At 38.1% G+C, this 17,336-nt stretch overlaps 1 protein-coding gene across 1 annotated transcript in view; it reads left to right on the top strand.

Moving 5' to 3' along the window:
• The window catches only part of VWA8 (von Willebrand factor A domain containing 8), a gene marked incomplete in the record, with an annotated part of 259,242 nt that overhangs the window by 70,709 nt on the left and 171,197 nt on the right, over nt 1–17,336 (top strand). The window contains 3 exon segments of the mRNA XM_034758419.1: nt 1,664–1,798; nt 1,898–1,975; nt 14,353–14,513. Of these exon segments, the coding sequence (XP_034614310.1) occupies nt 1,664–1,798; nt 1,898–1,975; nt 14,353–14,513 (374 nt within the window).

Below are 17,336 nucleotides of genomic sequence, written 5' to 3'. Positions count from 1 at the left end.
ACGTGTAGGAGCCGGAGCGGGCCCATGCGGCTGCTTCCGGGAGCCACGTGGCGTGGCCCCTGACCCTGCTCCCCGGCTGGGGTGCTGGAGCAGGGCAAGCCCCAGACCCTGCTCCCTAGCGGGAGCTCAAGAGTTAGATTAAAATGGCTTGCAGGCCATATCTGGCCCGCAGGCTGTAGTTTTCCCACCCCGAGCTATATTCTTGGTTTCATATCACTACTGCAAATTTGTTATGCTACTTTCTGTTGACTCTCACCTACATTTAATGCTCAAAGTTGATAAAGGAATTTGAGATCCTCAATGAATATCCACTTTTTATGGTAATTTTTTAGCAAATGTCATTTATGAACTGGAGAGTATTCGATTATGGAAAAGTAAGGCTTTATTTTCAGGTAACTCGTGCAGTTTTCTATGTGGTTATTTTTTCAGCAACATGACCTATTTATTTCATCAATTACTAAAGTGTTGGTGGAAAAGTACTTTCTTGATTCCTTATTTTGGGTTGCGCCATGGAATAACATAATACAAAGCATATGTGATGCTTTTGGGGTATGTTCTATATAGTTACGTTTTTCTGAAATAATCATTTTTTCACTATATCTTTAAATAAAAACAATAGTAGTTTCTTTCCTTTTGTCCACCACATCAAATAAAATGTGCTTAGTAACATTATTCCAACACAGGATGTTGAATCAGAAAACGGAGCAAAAGTCTTCATATTAATCACATCATATACAGTTAGTCTGAATTTCTTCCTGTGAAGCTTATGGTCTGTTGGGTGGAGAAATAAGGCATTTTTTAAGAAACGCATGTTGAGCTGAGTTTAAAGTAGGGGTTGAATTCAGTGAGACTGAGGTATCTATATAATAGAGGAGAGTTATAGGAGGCAGAGAGAGATCTGAGTCACACTGGGGAGGGATGACTTCAGAGTTTGTACGATGGAGGTGAAGAAGGAGGTTGGAGAGCAGGAGCAAATTGGGTAGAAGCTGATTGGAGAGCTGCTCTGAAGGAAATAGTTAGCTTCATTAGGCACTGTGGTGAACTGAGAGTTGATTGAGGAGTTTCTCTGAGGAATGAATGGCCTCTTTGGGAACAAGGGTAGAGGAGGAATTTGAGGGGAAGCAGTGACCAGTGTGAGTGGGGAAAGAGCAACAGAATGTAGTAGTTTAAGCAGGGGTTAAACTGGAGGAAAAACAAATGTTTCTATTCTGCAAAGCTCTGCCCACTTATAACACCAGAGTGAGATTTCCTTCCAAGTGGATTGTTCACCGTAGATCATTTCTCCTCTTTCTTACCCCCAATCTGCAATAAATGATTACAGGGCTCACTGCGTAATTGGGTTTCTGTGTTAATACCCTATTGAGGTGAGTCAGAGTCCTCTCAGGACTATTGATTCATGCTGCCTGCAAATCAAATCCAATACCGTTGCATTGATTTACATTTGATTCCGATTTCATGGTAGATTTTTTTTTTTTTTTTCAACCACAAGCCATAAAGGTGACTTTTTTTTTTTTTTTTTTTTTTTTTTTTAAGATTTAGATTCTGGAGCACAAGAATGCAGTCACCAGTGAAATGTTACAGGGTTACTGACCCAGTGTAAACCAATCTGCCCCCGAGCCTAAACCACTTTCATATAACTTGTTTATCTTTTGTCTCCTTGTAGGTCCCAGCTGGGACTAGACCATTAAAACTGTGTTCTGGATCAGACACTTTCATAAAGACTTCCAGCCATAAGCAGCTGTTGGCAGAAATGATGCAGTCACATATGGTTAAGGATATGTGTTTGATAGGCGGAAAAGTAAGAACTGTAAATTTCTTTTCCCTTTTTTCCCCTCCTTGCAAGATATTTTGAATCTAATTCCTTAATTTTTATTTCCTTTTATTTTTTACTTTATAGGGCTGTGGCAAAACAGTTATTGCTAAGGAGTTTGCCAATATGTTAGGATACAACATAGAGCCTATCATGCTGTATCAGGTAAAGTAAATTATACAGTGGTGCATATGCCTTACAAATGGTCTGAAACATGAAATACATAGGTTACAGATGAAAGAAACTAGATGGAATCTCTGTGTAAGGTACAGCCTTTGAAAAATCATGCATCTAAGGAAAGAAGCAAAAGTAATATAAGAATGAAAGGAAAGTAGTTCTTGAGATACTTGGCTCACTTGCTGTCAGAATACTGAGCTGGAGAGTCTCTTCCAATTTGCAAGACTACATAGAGACATTATTATATAGAGTGTAGTATGAAAATCTAAGGTAGGTTACTATGTGTATAGGGCCGGATGCTAATTCCCATGAAGTCAGTAGCACAGCTCCCACTGACTTCACGCTCTTAGTAGAGATAGGAAGAGAGAACTTCAGTGAGTGGAGTGTAAGGAGATTTGTTCAATAAAGTAAATTATGATATTTCTTAGTTGCAAAGAGCTGACAGCTGGTGCTGTGAATTAACATAACTTAGTGTAAGAAAGAAAAGTTTTTTTTCTTTCTAGTCTTTGGATGTTGTTCTCCTAAGTGTGTTTCCTGCCTTTGGGTCTAAATGGTGGCCAGTTGTTTTGGTATATTTAGAGGCCCTGGAAGACCTTTTCACCTTCCTTTTTTTGTTTGTCCGTATGCTATACAATTGTGAAATGGAGTTCTCCACCATCTACATTTTTGCATTCGGGAAGGCAGCTTCTTTATTGTGCTGAAAATGCATAATTGCTTTTATGTTTTGAGGAGCTTCTTTTTTGTGTTACTTTTTATGTTCTATATATTTTGGGGGGAATTCTGCAATACTCAGGGCCGGCTCTAGGCACCAGCAAAACAAGCTGGTGCTTGGGGCGGCACATTTTTAGGGGCGGCATTCTGGCGCGGGCCATGCCACCCCTAAAAATGTGCCCCGGCCGCCCTAATTCACCTCCGCTGCTGCCATTCGTGCGCCGCTGCTCACCCTCCCTCCCAGGTTTGAGAGCCTGGGAGGGAGGAGGAGACCCCGAGCGGCCGCGGCGCACGCGCTGCTTCTCCCTCTCCCTTCCTCCCTCCTAGGTTTGAGAGCCTGGGGGGAGGAGGAGACCCTGAGCGGCCGCGGCGCATGCGCTTCTTCTCCCTCTCCCTCCCTCCCTCCCTCCTAGGCTTGAGAGCCTGGGGAGAGGAGGCAGGGCTGGGGATTTGGGGAAGGGGCGGAGTTGAGGCGGGGCCGGGGGTGGGGTAAGAAAAAAATGGGGGAGGGCGGCCAAAATTGTTTTTGCTTGGGGCAGCAAAAATCCTAGAGCCGGCCCTGGCGATACTACACGCAGAATTCATGTCCCGGGTAGAATTTTTTTTTCTCTGCAGAAAATACATTCTGCTGGAGAGGTGCTGCAGTTTTGCCCACCAGGGGCTGCTGTGTCGCCAGATCAGAGAACAGCCGCACCCAGGTGGGATCAGCCCCAGCGGCAGGTAGGGAAGAGAAGCAGCTGGGTTCCTCACAGCACCCTGCTTGTAGGGCCAGTTCAGGAGACATGGGATATGGGGGGGGATGGACAGCATGGGGTTCATGGGGTTGCTGGGGGGGTCACAGACTGGGGTTCACAAGGGCTAATTGGAGGGGGACAGACTGGGAGTGGGGTTATGGGGATATGGGGGAGGGGGTAGCTGAGTGCGGATTCAGGGACACATGGGGATGGGGGAGGGGCGCAGGGACATATGGGAACAGGGGCAGATGTGCCTGACAATGAGAGAGGCTACGAATCAGTCAGGGTCTGCATGGGGGAGGCTCCCTAACAACCCCTCCCCCCTAAAACCTCCAAAACTTCCATACTTCTCCCACTCACACCCAACAACCCTCCAAGTTCACACCGCAGTTCCTTCCCAACAATTACTTCCCTCTCCCTCAGCTCCTCCATTATCCTTGACTCTCCCAAGCCTTTGCACTGCCTCTGAGTGGTGTAGGAAATGCGTTTATGTATTATAGTTTAAATGAATTAATACTCAGAGTTCTGTATTAATAGACCTAGTAAGGAATCTATTTGTCAAAAAAAAATTTCTGAATCTTTTTTGTTGTCTGTATTGTTACAGACATACTTGCTGACAGGTGTTTTGAAATAAATTACCAAAATAATTGAAACGGGCATGACTATATTGTGTTATTTTGACAAAATATGCAGAATTTTGGAGAATTTTAAAATATTGTGCACAGAATTTTTAATTTTTTGGCATATAATTCCCCCAGGAGTATGTTTCTTTGTTCATATTCCATAATCTTCTCATATTGTGTTACATATTTACTTTAAACGACTACTATTTGATTTTTGTCATGATTCTTGTTATTTAATGTTTATATTAAATATAATACAGATCCCAGTCGGGATTGGGGCTCTGTTGTGGTGGGTTCTAGAAAAACACATTCAAGGATATGGTACCTAACTCTCAGAGCTTAGAATCTAAAATGAGAAGTGACTTATGAAAGGGGGGAAGGGAGTAGAGAAAGATTAATCAAATATATACAATTTTTATAGAAATTTACATTTTTTCATTGTAAATAGATAATGTAAGTGCCACTCTCTCTTTCAGTCCATCAGCCTAGCCATCATTAATTGACTGATTACCTATGTGTTGTGTCAGAGGTGGGTCTTGAGGAGAGATTTGGAGAACAAGATTGACGATTTACAGAGCAGTTCAGGGAAAGGATGGAAAGAGGTACAGAGACATTTTTGCAAGAAGCTGACAAATGGATGGCTTTGTTGGTTGACTGTAGGAGGCATGGGACAATGATCTCACTACACATTAAGCAGTGTCTGGCTTGCAGGAAAAGGTGTTTGGCCAATTTAAGGGGTAGAGAGCCAGACTGACTAGCTGCGATAGCGTTAGACCGGGTCATCATGGGAACACTGACCCATTCCCCCTGCCAGGTGGCCAGAAGAGAGGAGGGAACAATGCAGGTCCATACCAGTGCAGGAAAAGCACATCTTTACCTGGACCATGCAAAGCAGCACCCACCATCCCTCCTGTGGATGTAGTTAAATATCAGGTTTTGTCATGATTTGCTGCGGGCATTATATTAGTTGCTCTTTTCTTGGGGGGCTGAGAAAGGCTTTTTCTCTCACCGTCCGATTGGCCAAGACAAGGTATGGGGTGGGTTTTGCCTTCTCTATAGCAGGTTGGGGATTTAGGGCAAACATGAAAGGGAGTTGCAACTAAGATGTTGCAACTCATTATGTCAATGCAAGGTGGATTTAGTGCAAGTACTTGCTGCAATTTAAGCCCATTGCTTCTTGTCCTATCCTCAGAGATTAAAAGAACAATTTTTTTCACCCTCCTCCTTGTAACAACTTTTTATGTACTAGAAAATTATGTCCCCCATGGCCTTCTTGTCTCCAGACTAAACAAACCAAAGTTTTTCAATCTTCCCTTATCAGTCATGTTTTCTAGACCTTTCATCATTTTTATTGCTCTCGTCTGTACTATTGCTCCAACTTGTCCACAACTTTCCTGAAATGTGGTTCCCAAAACTGGACACAATACTCCAGTTAAGGTCTTATCAGGGTGGAGTAGAGTGGAAGATTTACTTCTTGTGTCTTGCTTACAACACTCCTGCTGATACATCCCTGAATTATGTTAGCTTTTTTTTTTTTTTTTTTTTTTATTTTTTTTTTTTGGCAACAGTGTTACACATATTTAGCTTGTGATCTACTATAACCCCAGATGTCTTTCTGTAGTACTGCTTCCTAGACAGTCATTTCTCTTTTATCTTCATCCCCTCATCTCCAACATTCAACAGAGTGCTGGGCAGCCAGCAACAGTCACTCTTCTTTGTCACAGGGACAGTATTGGCAACATCAAGTAGTCAAAAACCATGAATCAGGCCCCCCAAAACCATGAGATTGGCTTAAAAATCATGATATGTTAATAGAAAAGATGGACTTTTTATTTGTTTTCTGGTTTTTGAGCATTTAAAATTCATGTTTTCAAGTTTCTTTCTGCAGCCATGAGGGCTAGAGATTTTTTTTTTTTAAGGAAGCTGAGATTCTCATAATCATGTGTCTAAAAGAGTTGGGGCTTTAAGAAGAATGTCAAATATCACAAGACTCTTCATAACATAGAGGTAGTTGGCTGTGGTAGCAGGTGATAGCAGTAGTGGCAGCTTGTATGGAGGTGAAGGGAGTGAGGGTGAGGAGGGACTTTCGAGCTTACATAGGGCTGTCAAAGTTGGTCAGTATAGGAGGGCCCTCCCACAATATTCCTTCCCAGAAGTGTTCTGCCTCTGCAGTAGCCATGTGTCGCAGCTTCTGAGGTCCTACTTTTTATCTACCACTGTTTCTTCTTGCTGGGAATCCCAGCAGTACCTTTTCCTTGTCTTCTCTCATTCTCTTTATCTTCATTCAGTTTTTCTCCTTCCTTTATCCCTGCATGTCTCTCTCTCTCTTTTTCCCTTCAGTACAGAGTGCCTGAGCCTCTGGCTAGGGAGTTGCTGCAGCTGGATTCCAGATGGTAGGTTGTAAGAGACTCCTGCCAGTGTAACAAGCGTGGGGGCAGGTTTTTTCCCTCCCTCAGTGGATGGACCCAAGTGTGTTTCTTGCTCACAGGCCCCCAACCCCATCGTGGCCCTGCTTGAGCTTGGTGAAGAGGAGAGCCAGTGACCTGCCAAGTGTCTCCCATGGGAATGGAAAGGAGGAAGTGGGAGAAAAGGTCTCAGTAGTGTCTAACTTAAATTCTCTTTTCAAATGACAGTGAAATAAAAAGAAATAAGATAAAAAAGCTCTTCCAGAAATAATAAATCTCTCTTTAAATTGCTAAATTATAGCCAGCAAATCTCAAATTACAAACAGTAATTTAAAAAAGAATATTTACTCCTTTTAGAATGGATATATGTGTTATTACATCCTGAAATCTGACTATGTATTCTCAAATAGCTCTCTATTTGAGCACATTTGGTAAAGTAAAGAATCATTAGACAAGTAAATATTATTATAAAAAAGAAAAAGCAGCTCACGCAAACCCTGTCTGAAACTGAAATCTGGCATCTCTCTGCCTACGGACCATACTTAAATTTTAAATCTTTAACATAGAAAGGTTGACAGGAACATATTTGGAAAAATTGCAAATCCACAGCTGATGTCTGTTCTGAGTCTGACAAGTTATTCCCTCATCACCATCTTTTGTCATTTTCTGTCACATAATTTTGGGGGATAGAAAATGGCTGTGGGGTATTTCTCAGTGTTAAGGCTTGATTCCCCGTCCCCGCACTGTCTTTTTTCTTGTCTATAAAAATAGGTCTTAAATAAAAGAATATGAAAAATATATCTTCCTTCAGAAGGAAGGTATTCAGAATCATCTGAAGGGCTCTGCTTTGAATGAGACACAAGTCAAAATCAACCTGTGGCACATCAACATCTTCAGGGCATTCCATATCTTCAAGGCATTCCATGTGTTCAGACAAAATACTATTGGTTTAGTTCTATTCACATTTATATGTGAACATTTAAGTGATGAATAGATCAACTTGTCTCTTCCAGTATTTACCTCAGGATTAGATGATGAGGTTCAAACTCCTCTGAAGATAGTTATTGTGCGCATTATTTCCCCTTCCTGTACAATTCTTCACTTTCAATGGACTTATCTAGTATATACTTCCCAGGGGATTGGTCTTCTTTCTCTGCAGGATGGCTCAGAGTTTGATATGAGAACAGGTTGAGAATTTCAGCTAACTGGCAACAAGGGAATATGTGTTCTTTGGGGCTTGACAAATGAACCCACGCATGAACCCTGACCCTTGTTATATACGAAGGGAAATCTTCATTATTTGTGTACACAGTGTCAGGGTATTTACTCATCACCAGTATAGGAAACTTGGTCTTGGAAACTTAGAAATATGGCTACAAATACCAGTGATTCAGGCAAATTTTTTTCCAGGCCCCATCTCTAGCCTGTATGGATCTGTAGTAAGGCAGCTAAGGACTTCCCATTTGGGAGCCCATGACAGATAAAGCTGAAAATGAGCTCAGTCACTTAATAAGAAAGCTAAAACTTTCACTTTCAAAAGGGTATCTGTGATGCCTACACAAAAGGGCCTGATCCAACTCCCACAGAAGTGAATGGGAGTCTTTCCATTGATTTCAGTGGGAGTTAGATCAGATTCTAAGGAAAGAGAGTTTGCAAAGACATTTCTTTGACTTTTTGGAATTATAAAGCTATATTTAAGTGATATTAATAAGGTAAACACATGACAATTTTTAAACTTGTTAGTGTGTGTGTGTGTGTGTGTGTGTGTGTGTGTGTGTGTGTGTGTGTGTAGTCTGCCAGAATAGAGATCTATTTATTTTCTGTATAAAATAATTTTTAAAATATATACTAGTGTTTTTTATTATAGAAATAACATAAAATCAAGACAAGATTAATGTAAAGGATCAGAACCATTAAAACACAAATTGTATCTAATCTTTCCAAGCCTAATTATAAGTACATCTCCAAAATATATATCCAGTTTTTGCTGGAAATTACTAAGAACTTATAAACTAAAAGTAGGAAATATCTGGTTTCTACAAAAAAATTAAACTTATGATATTAAGTAATTAGCATTGTATATCAATATGTGCAATAATTTAATCTGATACTAGAACAAATATTAACTACATGCATTCATTCAATAACTAAGCAATATAGAGTTTAATAACTCTATCATATCTAGTTTTGCCTTTTTGGGTCAGGAAAAAAGTCTTTGTGGCTTCTTTAAGAGGCTAAAATCTCTTATGATAATCCTAATCCTAAATTCAATAAATTTTTGTGTTTTCATAGTCAGTTATAATTTAGCAAGTAATAATATAGGCACAGAAATATGCAATGAAGTAAATTCAGCTGAAGAAATAACATTTTTCCCCCCTTCAGATTTAACTGAGTAGCCTTCAGGAAAAAGTTTTAGGAAGAAATGAAATTTCCTATATTTTATTTCCTAAAATATCTCCAGAAAGAAAGCGCGCCAAAAAAAAAAAAGGGGGGGGGGCGGGGGGGAGAAGGGGGAGCATGTGTTTACTTAGTAACCTTTGCATGGCTCCCAAGGATCTAATGAAAATGACAAGTATTATGTCCCTTACATCTCACTCCCCTTTAGCAACTATGGTGATAGAAGCCATCCCACTTAGCTAGTTCCCATTGCTTCGCCAACAATGATCATTTTCTTCGCAATTCAGAGGCTAGAGACTCTAGGTTTCTTACTTTTGATGCCAAGTTGGACTCACATTCTGCTAAGATTTCTCAAAAAGAAAATAGGAATGAAGTAATAGAGAAAATTTTGAGATTACATAACAACAAATGGCTGGTTTAGTGAAAGACACACCTTAGTTAAAAAAAAAAAGTATTAATATGCTTATAAAGGATAATTATTTTCTGAAAAAAAATCAAAGTGAGAATTGTGTTAAAGCTACTACTATTTGAATATTAGATTTTTCTGGAACATCTGCAGGAGAGGAATGTTGTTTTTTGTTATTTTTTTAAAAGTAATTTAGACTAGTGTTTCCCAAACTGTTGTCCACAGGAAAGAGCTGTCTGGTCATATGGTACTTAGGCTGCTGCTTCTCCTCATTTCCAATTGCTTAAGTGCATTCAGAGAGAACTAAAAATAAATTATATACTTTCCTAAAATTACTTTCCCATGTAAGCAATTGCTGTAGTTGTTACAGGGATTTTATGCAATCAGAAATGGGAGAAAAGATGGTACATGAGAACAAAATGGGAGAGGAAGGCCTCCATGAGACAATCTCTGCATTAAAAGACAGTTTATGTAAAATTTTGGGAATCGCTGCTTTAGATTATTTGGATCCCCTTCTTTTGATATAAAAGGTTTTCCAAATCCTTAATGAAAATCTTTCTATTTGACATTCACACTATAAGGGTAGTTATCAAATCACTTTTAGACAGAGAAAGAGTAATGAAGCAAGTATGAAGAATAAATTGAAATATTTGGTGTAAAATAAAACAAACAAAAAAATCAAAGAATTAATCTCCTTAAAACACAGTGAAAGCTTGAGTCCAAAGGGACATAAGTACAAAGGGAAAAGGAATAACCTTTCTGTCTTGTAACTGAATCAGGCTTTACAAGGACTTGGCTCAAAACAGAATTTTTTTTTAAATGCAGTTGTTTTTCAACTTCAGAGTATGACAATATGAAATATATTACTAGTATAATATTTAAATGAGTAATCAAGGTTAAATAAATATTAATAAAAAATCTTTGGACAAAAAAACAATAACTTTAACCGCAGCACAGAAATTAAATAATTGAGAGGATTGGTAACAAGATAGTTTTTCATCTCTACATAACCAGATCAAATCCAATTCAAGTCATTTAGAATATGATGTGAAGTTTGATTTTATTTCTGAATTATACTTTATTGCATTCTGCTCTTCTGATTTTCTATCTTCAGCAAATTTAGGTTTTCCATTTGGGCTATTGGTATCTGTCTTTGTTGCACAGTTAATTTCATTCCCAAAGAGGAGTCAGATATAAAGTGAAATTTAATTTAATTTTTTGAATTATAATACATTTTCCCGTGCAGCATTTATTAACTACAGAATGTATAGAGAATTTCTGAAATAAGTGGCAGTTCAAGGGCACAGAAAGATTTTTGGTATATTTTCCTTTGTTTTGATAAAGATATGTTTCTCATTCTATGTGTAGACTGAGTAGTTCAGTAGTAAAGCAAAATGATGAATAAGTACAACAGTAAAAAGATGTGTTGTTTTTATGGTACTGACGGTGAAACCTTGAGTTGCATATCAGTGGAAGCATCAAAGGAACAAGACTTTGTCCTGTTACTTTAAGACTGTTAATGAAATGCAGAAAGAGGAAATGATCCAGGCTGTATGATGTAATTTATTCTATTGTTATTGTTTAAAGTTCAAAGGATTTACCATTGTAAGAAGAATGTATGCAAAAGCTGGAACTGCAGCAACAAATATTTTTCCCACCTCTGATTTTTAGGCCAAATGCTGTTCACTGCAAACAACCAAACAGGGTGGATTTGATTTAAATCATGATTTAAATCACTAGTCAAGAAGACTAGATTTAATCATGGATTTCTAAATAAAAGTGCATTCTTGTTGGTTGTTACCAACCTGAAGATCCTGCATGTTCAGACATGTTCCTTTCATCATCTTCAACACAGCTTCCTTCTGAGAGGGAACACTTCTCATGATGTTGTTTCATTCGGGCAACCAGGCCTTGCATTTCTTTGTTGCACTATTTGCATTTTGCACACATGCCTGTCTTACCCACAGGTAGAGGAACTTCATTAAAATATTCCCAAACTGGGTCTCTTTTACAGCCTGCTGCCATTATAGGTTTTCCCTTCTAGTGAGAGAATGGTATGGTAGATCTCAAATCAATGAAAGCTACATTCAGACAGACCTCAAGACTTTTCTGGAATATGCTGCTCAAACAGTTTCACTTTTGTTTCTACTGCCTGTCCCTCCCTTCTCACATTTATCTCCAGACGACTTCTCCTTGTCCAGATCTATTTCGCCCCCAACAATCTTCTATTAATTCAAATCTTTGAAACTTTGCACTTTTAGAGAGAGGTAAGGGATTGACTCTGTGTACACAAATTTGCAGAGGGACAATATGGTTGAGGTCTGTTATTTCTCACCTCTATATATTATGTATTTATTTATTTAAAAACATTTTTGCTGTTAACAAGCATGTTATCTCTGGAGACACAAATCCACAGTTTGAGAACTGCAAAACTACGCATCTCTGATGGTATCTTCTAGACTGAACACTGAGTCCCATTGGGTAGATAGAAAGATTAACCTAAATAATCTATACAGAAGCCCCTGGAACCCCATAAGATTGGGTCCTAATCCATGAACTGTTGGAACTCATTTACAAAACTCTTCTTAAACATTACATGAATATATTGTCTCATACTATAGAATTAGAATTCATAATCCCTATTCCATGATGAGAGATATTTGAGCTATCATGTATCTTAATTAAAACTATCTTTAGATAGGTTTTTCCTCAAAAACCCATCCAATTTAAATAAAAAAAAAATCATTGATTTTTATCCACGCTGTAACCAAAGTTACGGGGCTATACCCTGGTTAGATCATCTGCATTGAAAGTGCAGGAGGAAGTAATTCATCTTCCAGGCCACATGGTGGCCACTGCAATTTCCTCTTTCGCAATGGGGCACATCTCCTATGAGGGAACACCCAAAGAATATATATATGTGGTGGCTGATATGCTGGCCCCTCCTCTGATTTGCTGTTGCGTTGTCTACAAAAGTACCTTCTATGCTGAGGTGCAGAAAGTCCATATGGAACTCTACTCCATTTTGTATGGGGACTCCTGGTCCCTCTATTGCTTTACCCTCTCTTTCCCCCCCTTAAATATCTCAGTTGTATTTTATTTTGCTGGATCTTAGAAATTAATAGAATTTTTTACCTGTTTCACATCAGTGAAATCAGTATCTGATTTAATTATAGTTTCTGCAGAGTCTTACAGCTGAGTGACTTCAGTTGATGCCAGGTGACAATTGCTGTTCCCTTCTATACTCAAAGCTTTGTAGTTCTCAAATACACGTATTGCATACAACAAAAATTCCATTTAAAATGCTTTAAAAAGTTTCCCTTTTGTTGGAGTATTGAAAAGGCAATGTTAATGTGTGTAGAAACTAAACTTTTATTTAAAATACTCTGTATGTATACATCTAGAGTTCTGTGGGAAAGTGGTCAAAGATTTCTTGCCTAAATCTATTTGGGTACTTGCCCCTTAAAAAAACAAAATACAGTACTTGCCAATGAAATCAAGCTCTGATAGATCAGTAGAATATAGTTTAAATTAGGGCAGTCAACTCATATGATTAACTCAAAACAATTACCGGTAATTGCGATTAATCGCAGTTTTAATCGCACTGTTAAACAATAGAATACCAATTTAAATTTATTAAATATATTTGGATGTTTTTCTACATTTTCAAATATATTGATTTCTATTACAACACAGTATACAAAGTAGACAGCACTCACTTTATCTATTTTTTTATTATAAATATTTGCACTGTAAAAATGGCAAACAAAAGAAATAGTATTTTTCAATTCACCTAATACAAGTACTATAGTGCAGTCTCTTTATGGTGAAAGTGCAACTTACAAATGTAGATATTTTTTGTTACATAATTGCACTCAAAAATAAAACAATGCAAAACTTAAGCGCCTACAAGTCCACCACTGCAAGGTATTTCCATGCCAGATATGCTAAACATTCATATGCCCCTTCATGCTTCGGCTGACATTCCAGAGGACATACTTCCATGCTGATGATGCTCATTAAGTAAATAATGCATTCATTAAATTTGTGGCTGAACTCCTTGGGGGAGAATTGTATGTCTCCTACTGTGTTTTACCCACATTCTGCCATATATTTCATATTATAGCAGACTCGGATGATGACCCAGCACGCGTTGTTTCTTTTAACAACACTTTCAATGCAGATTTGACAAAACACAAAGAAGGTACCAATGTGAGATTTCTAAAGCTAGCTACAACACGCGACTCAAGGTTTAAGAATCTGAAGTGCCTTCCAAAATCTGAGCAGGACAAGGTGTAGAGCATGTTTTCAAAAGTTTTAAAGGAGCAACACTCCGATAAGGAAACTACAGAACCCAAACCACCAAAAAAGAAAAGCTACCTTCTGCTGATGGCATCTGACTCAGATGAAAATGAACATGCGTCGGTCCACACTGCTTTGGACGTTTATCGAGCAGAACCTGTTATCAGCATGGACGCATGTCCTCTGGAATGGTGGTTGAAGCATGAAGGGACATATGAATCTTTAGTGCATCTGGCACATAAATATCCTGCGATGCCAGTTACAACAGTGCCATGTGAATGCCGGTTTTCACTTTCAGGTGACATTGTAAACAAGAAGCGGGGAGCATTATCTCCTGCAAATGTAACCAAACTTGTTTGTCTGAGTGATTGGCTGAACGAGAAGCAGGACTGAGTGAACTTGTAGGCTCTAAAGTTTTACATTGTTTTTGTTTTTGAATGCAGTTATATTTTGGACATAATTCTACATTTGCAAGTTCAACTTTCATGATAAAGAGATTGCACTACAGTACTTGTGTTAGGTGAACTAACTATTACTAACTACTGTTATTTTGTTCTTTACAGTCAAATATTTGTAATAAAAATAAATATAAAGTGAGCACTGTACACTTTACATTCTGTGTATTATTCTGTGAAATCAATATATTTGAAAATGTAGAAAATATCCAAAACTCTTTACATAAATGGTAGTCTATTATTATTTAACAGCGCGATTAATCGTGATTAATTTTTTAAATCATTTGACAATCCTAGTTTAAATGCATTCTTTTGATGATTGTTACTCACAGGATATGACAGCTCGAGATTTGGTGCAGCAAAGGTATACTCTTCCAAATGGAGATACTGCTTGGAGACCATCTCCACTTGTTACTGCTGCCTTGGATGGGAAGCTTGTTATTCTTGATGGTATTCATCGCGTCAACTCTGGCACCCTAGCTGTACTACAAAGGTTGGTATGGGAGCCCTGTTAAGCAGAGTCCTTGAGACTTGTTTATTCAGGACGTTCATGCTCAGAAACTGTGTCCTGTTTGCAAATACGCAGCTGTGCAACTCCAGATATATTGTAAAATTGCAATCAAGGTATTGGATTTTTACAGAATACATTATGTTGGGATAATGATATAGGGATACAGATATTGAGAGCAGAAGCAATTCCTGCGTGTGTTATGTAAACTTTTATTAATATTGGAAATTGCAGCTGTTTGTTCATGCTGTACTTCTAACTAAATTAGAAAATGTATTTGTTTCTATCCTAGTCAAAACTATGAGGCCTAAACATTAATAAGTTAACATTTATTAAGTAGTAAAGACATTATAAATAGTATTTGAAAATGCATTCTGCTTCGAAACTACTGATTAATTATACTCACTCTGAAAAACGCTTTCTTGGAATTGTTTAGTAAATTGATTAAAGGGATCTGAAAAGGGGTGAACAGTGAGGTGGCAAAATTTGCAATGATACAAAATTACTCAAGGCAGTTAAGTCCAAATCTAAGTGATAGAGTTACAAAGTGATCTCACTAAACTGGGTGACTGGATGACGAAATGACAGATGGAATTCAGTGTTGCTAAATGCAAAGTAATAGACATTGGAAAATATAATCCGAGCTATACAAACAAAATGATGGAGTCTAACTTGGCTGTTACCACTCAAGAAAGAGATCTTGGAGTCATCGTGGAGAGTTCTCTGAAAACATCTGCTGTTTACTGTGCACTGGCAGTAAAAAAGCTAACAGAATGTTAGGAACCATTAGGAAAGGGATAGATAATAAGACAGAACATATTATAATGCCACTATATATCTCCATCGTACACCCACACCTTGAATACAGTGTGCAGTCTGGTCACCTCATCTCAAAAAAGATACATTAGAATTGGAAAAGGTGCAGAGAAGGGCAACAAAAATGTTTATGGGGATAGAACAGCTTCCATATTAGGACTTATTAAAAAGACTGAGACTATTCAGCTTAGAAAAGAGATGACTGTGGGAGCATATGATAGAAGTCTATAAAATCATGAATAGTATGGAGAAAGTGAATAGAGAAGTGTTTTCCCCTTCACATAATACACGGACTAGGAGTCACCCAATTGAAATTAATGGGCAACAAGTTTAAAACAAACAAAAGTATTTCTTCATCCAACGCACAGTCAAGCTATGGAACTCACTGCCAAAGGATGTTGTGAAGACCAAAAGTATACTCAGTTAAAAAAAGAATTGGATGAATTCATGGAGGATAGGTCCATCAATGGCTATTAGTCAGGGATACAACCCCATGCTCTGGGTTTCCCTAAACCTGTGCCAGAAGCATCTGACACTAGCCACTGTCAGAGACAAGATGCTGAGCTATATAGATCATTAGTCTGACCCAGTATGGCCATTCTTATGTTCTTCTGAATTACAAACAAAAATCCTAAAAGTTACACATAATAATGCAAACTCTATTATTAGTTAATAATTACTACTCTCATAAGGCCAGATTTTGACACTTGTGTTCATGTTGAATAGTAATACCCTTCTCCATGAGTGATCATGTTAATGGGGCCACTTGTGAAGGAAAGTGATAATCAGGAGTAAGGAGGTATCAGAATCTGCACTATAATAAGGAGCCCAAAACTGCCTGTAGGAATGAAAATTTTCTTTTTACTTGGAATAAGTGAAAAATATCACTTTTGAATATATGTATCTTCAATTCTTTTTGGTTTGCACCTCATAAAATCTTATCATGTTTTAAGCTTTATTCCAAATAAGACTTTCGTCATTGTGCTTACATATTTGATACAAACATGACAGCATTTGTAGTGCATAAACTATAAAATTCAGTTAACATCTGAACTTTCTGAAAACCTAATAATCTCTTCTGATCTTCAGTTTTTTTATTCGATACCAAGGTGATCCTTACATTAAACATAGCTAGCCCATTTTTTTTCAAACTGTATTTGTACTGTAATATGTAATTAGGAAGATGGCAGTTCCAAATTACTATTGGTCAAACCCTGTTAGTTTCACTATAATTTGATAAATATGAAAAGTGTTTCCTTTGCTTTCTGTTCCTCTTAATTTTTTCTTTGACTGAAGTGATCTGAAAAAGAAAAAACGTAGGTTTGTGCTCTTTTTTGCTTCTTTATGATTTGTTGTACAAAGACCCGAATAGTTTCTCTCTCTCTCTTTTCACACCTCCAAAAATATTCTGCTTGTCTTGTTTTTTTGTAGAAATAACAGGAATGCCAAGTCTTGTCTTCCCTTTTTTGTTGTTGGTGCACCTCTTGGATGACTCAGAAATGTGTATAGGGTGTTATTAGATACAAGGTGGGTGTGGTAGTATCTTTTATTGAACAGAATTCTCTTAGTGAGAGAGACAAGCTTTTGAGTCAGACAGAGCTCTTCTTCAGGTCTGTGTGGCTCGAAAGCTTGGATCTCTCACCAACAGAAGTTGGTCCAATAAAAGATATTACCTCACCCACCTTGTCTCTCTAATATCCTGGGGCTAACATGGCTATACAACTACACTGCAAATAGGGAGATTTGTCAGCCCATTGCTAACGGCGAAGTGGTGTTGAATCCTTAGCACAAAGAGCTTTTCACCCAAGTTTTGTAGTTACATAGTTGTTAGCAAAACCAACAGTCTAAATAAAAATAATTTCCTCTCTTTCAACTTGGTTTCACTTCCCTGGTACCTGTGCTGTCATACTCTCTGTTAGTTCTCCTTTCATCCAAAAAGTGTTTGAAGTAGACCAGACCTGAAGTTCTGATATAAAAACTTAAGCAGAACCC

This window comes from Trachemys scripta, chromosome 1 (assembly GCF_013100865.1).
Source record: "Trachemys scripta elegans isolate TJP31775 chromosome 1, CAS_Tse_1.0, whole genome shotgun sequence".
NCBI lineage: Eukaryota > Metazoa > Chordata > Testudines > Emydidae > Trachemys > Trachemys scripta.
Note: the sequence above shows the minus strand (reverse complement) of the source record. Positions and strands in the feature narration are given on the sequence as shown.